The 7,549-nt window shown below is 36.1% G+C and overlaps 1 protein-coding gene across 2 annotated transcripts; it reads right to left on the bottom strand.

Moving 5' to 3' along the window:
* Positions 1-2,184: 2,184 nt before the first annotated feature.
* Positions 2,185-6,954, bottom strand: LOC139885753 (serine hydroxymethyltransferase 7-like). 2 transcript variants are annotated; one of them, XM_071869511.1, is made up of 5 exons: positions 6,829-6,954; positions 5,507-6,654; positions 4,352-4,757; positions 3,158-3,259; positions 2,185-2,786 (listed from the first exon to the last, which is right to left on the bottom strand). In XM_071869511.1, exons 2-5 carry the CDS (start codon positions 6,608-6,610, stop codon positions 2,563-2,565), a joined length of 1,836 nt encoding a protein of 611 aa, XP_071725612.1. In that variant the 5' UTR covers positions 6,611-6,654; positions 6,829-6,954; the 3' UTR covers positions 2,185-2,562. The 2 variants fall into 2 exon arrangements, with proteins under 2 accessions (XP_071725612.1, XP_071725611.1); XM_071869510.1 differs by lacking the exon at positions 6,829-6,954 and having other exon boundaries at positions 5,507-6,759.
* Positions 6,955-7,549: the final 595 nt, after the last annotated feature.

Raw genomic sequence — 7,549 nt, 5'->3', positions numbered from 1 at the left:
GATCACATGGGCTTGACGAGCCTCATTCGGACGGTTCGCTACCGTTAGCGGATGAAATATATTTTCGGGTTTAGTGTAGGTTCTAACACTACGTAACAGGGTGCAAAACAGTTAAGTCTTGATAATTGGGTGCTCGCGAACATACTTTTGGAATGCAAACGATTTAGATAATCAACGTTATGGAAATACAAAATCTTGTGGTTCAAAAACAACGTTTACAAATACACCTATGATTTCACCAACGTTTTTCGTTGACAGTTTTCTATATGTTTCTCAGGTTCATGATTGGCTATTTGATACATGCTTCCGCGTACACTCATACTTGCTTGAGGTCAAGCATACATGCATACATTTTGATTACTTGCTTGGAGTCAAGCTTACATGCATATGCTAGTGATAGCACCTTTGGATTCAAACAAATGTTTACATACATATTTACGCTATTTATAGCAACTGTGATTTTAAACTAGTTGTGTCGCAAGTTATTTCATTTATACTTTATAACTTTTGTAAACTTAAACTTGTTGTCGAACCGTTTGGTAAACTAAACTTTGTAAGTCTTGTACGTTTCAAATGAATGCGACATAATTTTGGTCAAACGCGTCTCATATAGGGACTATGACCACGTAACGGGACATAAGTTAACGGCGCCGTCAATGACGATTTTGTCGGGTCGCTACAGTTACCCCAAGGTGGATCCGCCCCTGGATATAGGCTCACCCGATCCACATTCAATCCGTTGTCATCTCTTGAGTGTCAATCATCAATGTCATCAACCTCTTATCTGTATATATTATATATAAATAATTAATTATATAATATTTATATTTATATTGAAAAATACAGCAATTTCTAACGACCGATGTATTGGAAAAGAGTGAAAGCTCACGCACTATATTGAGGGGAATAATCTAAGGGAAGCTTTAGACAAAAAGGTGAAAGAACAAGAGAAGTGTTTCAACTAGTTAAAATCATATTTCCTCTTAAGTGTCCAAGAAAAATAAATTAATGCGTTTATTATATACGAGTATTTGTTAGATGCTTATATGTACAAGGTGTTGGATGAGGCATCCATAGATGAAATGTCTTCATCAAAGTGTGCGGTGATTACTCCGGCGAAGTCTTGTAATTTTCCGGTGACTAAAATGGTTGGAGGTAAGTTAAGAAGGTCAAAAATGAATGGTTGAATGAAACAAACATAATAGAGTGTAGATCCGAGCAAGACAATACAAATATCTCGCCAGGAAAAAAAAAGCGTCAGAACTCTAAACCGTCAGCAAAAACCCCGAAGAACACACCAAAAAGGAGGCCAACAACTCAAACGACCGCAAAATACCAATAGGTGGTCGCCGCCTACTGTCATCAAGATAGGGTTGCCGTTTGCCGACAAAGACCTCTGGCGACCAGAAAACTCGACGACAAAGGCACCACATTCGAAAGATCAAAGAGACAAGAAACCCCCGCCCATTAAAAACACCAGGCAAAACACACATAGATAACCTACGGCGTTCGCAGCCTATAGCTGGAATCTTTAAGATAAGGTGACCAGAAAAAAGTGTCATCGGAATAGAGCGAGTGAACGACGAATCTACAGGAAAGAAGGAAAAAGCGAAAAAGAAGCCGACCTAACCTTTTGCGAAATGCCGGAGGCAGGTGGCATCGCCGGACCAATTAGGGTTAAGGAGATTGTGGGGGAAAAAGAGAGGAAGGTTTTAAAAAAAAAAAAAACATCCATAATTGCACTTCTACTTATCTACCCTCCTTATTCACCATGTTCAAACCTCACCTCCCCACTTTTACTCAATTTCTATTCTAAACCTTAAAAAAAGACCCACCACCTCATGATGCATTTAAAAAACAAGTTCATCTCGTAAAGATCATGGTTGATACCCTAGTTTAATTTTCAAATGAGACAAGTTTTTCTTACTCATTTGATCAGAAGACTATTAGTTATAATGCAAAACGCATTGCTTTCGGATCAAGTTTTATGGTCTCGGCAAAAATTTGAATGAATTTGCTAAAGTGAAGGACACGGAAGAAGGGCAAAATGGTATCTTACCTGCTGAGTTTCGAGATACAATACAAGGAATGCAACCAATGAATTGAAAACACAGTTGGAAAGAGTTAGAGGGCCCGAATCGGAATTTGATGTAAGTGAGAAAGTTGAAAAGATTAATACCCAACTCTTGACTTTTTTTTTTTACCTTTTTCCCCCAACTTTTATTTATGTAGTTAGCTATTTGAATATCACAATTAGGAACCAGTCAGTCAAAACAATACCAAATGAAAATGCTATCTCCATTTAATCACAAAGTAAGAAGAATTCATCAATAACTGACCCAGTTGTCACTCTTCGATCTTTCGTTTTTCCTTTTTAGGTCACCTCCAATATAATATTAACTAAAAATGCAGGAACTTGTGTATTATCTGCAACGAAGATAGATGGAAAACCTTAGGACGAGACCGCGTACAGAGAAGTCTTCACGTCTTCCATCTAACACACTGACAGCAAAATCACTCACTGTCTAAAATAGAGACGTTGAGTGGTTTAAACGATATTTACTACAAATCTTGGCCTGGCATTGCGAATTGTGTTGCAAAGTTTTCAACTTGAGCCTTAAGGTCATGTATATCTTTGTTGTTTTCAAGTCCTTTCAAGAAACACTTTACCATTTTTCTGTGTTCCCTCTGCACTGAACTAGTGATTTGAGCTGCTCGACATAGAAAATCCGCCATCGTCTCAAAATCGGATTCTAGGCAACCTCTTGAAGTCATTGCTGGAGTGCCTGAAGTATAAATTCATTGGTCATGAGTCCCGAAGTGTTCACAACATCGTCTTAAAGGTAATAGAGCTAAACATGGTTAGGTTAATGCGACCTGGGTCGACCCACAAACACTTCCCATATAGTATTTTCTTATTGCAGTTTGATGTTAAAATGAGGATCTAAGTTTTGAAAGAGTTAAAAGGTATCATGGGCTTATTTCTGGTGAACCACTCACTGTTGGACATGCACAACATATTCCAAATTTAAACCAATAACTTTAAATTTGACACCATAGAGGCAAAGTATCAGCAAAATCGACCCGTTTATCCCAAAAATGAGTTGAGAAAGCCACATTTGATAAAACTAATGAAGTTAAATGATCAATTACATACCTATCCTTACTCCTCCGGGAATGAGCGTTCCATTGTCATCAAATATGGCAATTTTGTTGACAGTAATATGACACATCTCACATACCTTCTCCAGATTCTTACCTAAAATAGAGAAGAGGAAACATGAGAATCATGTGTCATATATAAGCAGGATGTATAATAAGTGATGGGAGCTAAGAGTTTACACATGGTAATACTGATAACTAAGTATATACAAAAAAAATATGTTTGTGTTTAAGTTTCCTCCATGATGTATGTACGCTTTACAGTAGCAATATAGGTTGACACATTGCATATGTTAACCGTCCCCTAACTAATATACTGATTGGGTTGTTTCATGTTGTATACATTACCACTCTATCATCAAAACAATTACATGGTAATATGGTTCCTAGGTATATTCTTTGTTTGACATAATCAACAGATAAGTGCAGAGGGATCATGCAGTTTGTTGTTCCAAAAACCACATTAATACTGAAATATCGTCAAAACAAAAACGCATGCACAAGACACAAGATAGATATCAAAAAATATTACTGGCAAATTAATTGTTCTGGTGTTTGGTCAGATTATACGGTATTAGAGATTTATTGGTGGCAAACCATAAGAACAATGCTTGCTACCTTGGTTTTTGGGGCCTGAATGCGCAGATAGAAAAAGAAAAGGGAACATGGATGAAAAGTGAGCATGATATCATAAAATCAAGACATATGAGCAGAACAAAGGGATTTGTCTGACGGAATTTTGAGATACAAGCACAATTGCTTTCCACTATATGAGCTCTAGGTTCAACCAATATGTCATTCAAACAGCAACATTTTTTGTTGTCTTATAAATGTTGAACTACTCGTATTGTAGATCCCTAATAATTTATACTCATAGACGAGAACACCAAATCTAACTTTTAGGAGTTAACAATGTCAAGTAAGTTGCAATCTAATTTCAAAATCAGTATCTGAATTCTATCATTTCAGACCTCATCAGACTCGTATTCAAACATCCCAGCAGAAAAATATTAGCATCAATAAAACAAGCATACTCTACTTAAGAGGTGGAGTAGAGATCTTTCATTACCACTTATAATGCCTTGGTCATTTTCATATCATTTTGTGACTAATACTAACATATTAAAAAAATGATGACAATATTGAATTTTTTCTTTAAAGTAAACAGAGTAAAATATAAAACTAGTACCAGTCAACCCAAGATTTCTAAGATCCCAAAGTAACAAATGATTGTCAGTCCCTCCTGTAACCAGCCTGCAGTTTCTTCTCAACAAAGCGGACGCGAGCGCCTGAGCATTTTTCTTCACCTGTTGCATATATTCCTTGTACTCTGGAGTAGCCAATTGCTTCAGTGCGATTGCAAGTGCAGCAATGTGATTATTGTGTGGGCCACCTTGAAGTGCAGGACATACAGCAAAATTTATCTTCTCTTCCAAGTCATATTTATCACACCCATCACCTTGATTCAAAAGCATTCCTCTTCTCTTAGGCTTAGGACCCTTTCTGAAAAAAATTATTCCTCCTCGAGGGCCACGAAGACTTTTATGAGTAGTTGAGGTTACAATGTCACAATACTCGAAGGGGCTAGCACACTCCTGTAAAACGTAAAACACCAGAAATTACGATGACATAAAAATATATAGTACTCGGAATTAAAAAAATGTAAGTCCAAATTTTCTATATAGCAATTTTCGTACTTAATAAAATCACTACACAAACATATGTGCCGCTGCAATGTGAATAAAAATAATTGTTTTATTACTCAATAGTAAATGCTTATTCCCTTGAAGGGACTCACTGCCTCATCAAATGCATTTTGGTATTCAGTTTCTTTTGAGGATATAGAAAACCATCATGAATTAACTAGTGAACAAATTGATACGGAGTACTTTAGAAAACTCAATGTTGCACAAGCCAAGCTTAAACCGTATAATATGAATGTGTAGGTAAACAGACAATAGAATGTATTACCAATGCCAATTGCTAGTCAAAAGATAAAGCAGAATGTAAGAAAATCACCATGCACCTTTAGATGCAAGTATGCAACTCATAAACCTATAAACTCGACATGCACGTGTAAAATTGGCTTACTTAACGATACAACACACAGAATGAATAACACTACTGAATTTTACATTAGGTTTCGACGAAAAGGAAAAAAAAGGTAAGAACAACAAAAAGCTACTATTTTTAAGCAAATGTGGATTTAGGACGTATATCATTAAGTAAATCAAATAACTTTGAGCCAAAATAAAACTTAGAGCGCTGCAGAAGTCAAAATGTGTGGTAACTGAAATGAGGAAAACGGACAGCAACAATTTATTAACTAGAATATAGAATTTACCTTGGCAGCAATAAGACCACTAATTTGAGCCATGTCACACATCAAGACAGCACCACACTTATCAGCAATCTGTCTAAACTTTGAATACTCCCATTCCCTAGGATATGAGCTCCCACCACAGATAAGTATCTTCGGGCGAAAATCAAGGGCTCTTTCCTCAAGCTTCTCGAAATCAATAATCCCCGTCTGTGGGTTAACCTTGTACGAAAGACTTTCAAAGAAAATTGAAGCCCCCGAAACTTTCCTTCCATTAGGCGTGTAATACCCATGACTCGTGTTCCCACCAGAAGGAGTATCCAACCCCATAATTCGATCACCGGGGAGCAACAAACCAGTATAAACTGCAAAATTCGCAGAAGTACACGAATACGGCTGAACATTCACTCCCCAACTCTCGCAATCAAGACCAAACGCAGATAACGCTCGTTGGCAACAAATAATTTCAATCTCATCAATATATTGATTCCCGGTATAGTACCTAGCACCAGGCATCCCTTCAGAATACTTATTAGTCACGTGACTACCCAAAGCTTCCATAACAGCTTTACATACAAAATTCTCTGAAGCTATCAATTCAATCCCTTTATACTGCCTAAGCTTTTCTTTCTCCAGAATTTCAAATATATCAGGATCAGCAGCCTGAAGAGACTGATTCCCCCACGCTCTAACTGCCTGTCTACGCAATTCAAGGCTTTGTCCTTGCCTGTTTTGCTCTACATGACATCGTTTGTTTGAAGAAGCCGAATCCGCAGTAGCGGAGTTACTATTATTGTTACAATTAACATTATTATTATTATTACTATCCCTCTGTCTTTTCAAACACATGGAGTGACCTAAAATCCGAAACTCCTCAACATCTTCTTCACCTACACCTTTACTCTCTTCATTCAAATCCATACTTGCAGCATTCATTTCATTCAAATCGACGTTTTTACATTCAGCAGTAGTCTGCTGCTCCATCAATTGAAGAGGAACACCAGAGACAACATGAGGTGAAGTGTTTCGAAGACTCGAATCGATTTGAAATGAGACGGTGTCGTTTGTTATTGTTTGATTACTGTGTGATGAGTGAGGTACAAACCCTAACGATCGAGTCAAATCCATATTTTTCCTTTATATATGAATATGAATAACCTTGAAATAACAATCTGTTTATTTAACTCGAACAGTGATTAAAACAACAACAAATCGAAATTGAATGATTACAATTGCGATGAAAGTGAGCAGTAAAATTCAGTTCCATTAATTGTAATAATAATACAGCGAAATGATTATTATAAACCCTAACTTTTGCAAGTATTTAAGGAGTTGATGTGGCGTACCTTTTGGAGATGAATTGAAGCGTTATTGGTGATTATATATGTATCGATGTATATGTGTGTACAAATATAATAAAGATGAAAAAATTGTGATGAATTTTTCGTAGACAGAATAAGATGTGAGGGAATGGCGTTGTTTTGACGAACAAGAAGGTGATAGGGGGTGTATCTAGTCACGTATCAAGTATCCTCAGAACCGGGTTCGGGTCAACAAATCGGATATGGATAAAGTGATGGAGTATATTTTTTGGTTTCGGCTGTATTGTTTCAGTTTTTCAGTCCCGGCTTGCTTGTTTAGTTTGTTGTGGTGGCTAGACTCGGATTTTATTTCCTTGAGTTAGCGTTAGTTTCTTGTATCCTGGTTAGCTTTTTTTTTTTTTTTTCAAAAAAAGAATTCGTTTATATAGTTTTCATTTTTATGAAAAATAAAATAAAATGCATATTATTAGTTCAACTAAAGCTAGTTAGGATGTTAGATTGGGTTCTAGTTGTGAACAAAACCGTTTTATTTATACTCTATATATTTTTGTTTGATCTTTCAACGATAGGTCCTTTTAACATTATATATTTTCATTTTTTTACAAAAAAAAAATAATAAATAAAAATAAACGGATATACATCTATATCGATACCCGTTTAGTCTGTTATACTTTGTTATACGATCAAAATTGATATGCTACCTTTTATGATCAAAAGTTATACTCGATTTTTTAATAATTTATAC

Source organism: Rutidosis leptorrhynchoides, chromosome 1 (genome assembly GCF_046630445.1).
Source record: "Rutidosis leptorrhynchoides isolate AG116_Rl617_1_P2 chromosome 1, CSIRO_AGI_Rlap_v1, whole genome shotgun sequence".
NCBI classification, from domain to species: domain Eukaryota; kingdom Viridiplantae; phylum Streptophyta; class Magnoliopsida; order Asterales; family Asteraceae; genus Rutidosis; species Rutidosis leptorrhynchoides.
Note: the sequence above shows the minus strand (reverse complement) of the source record. Positions and strands in the feature narration are given on the sequence as shown.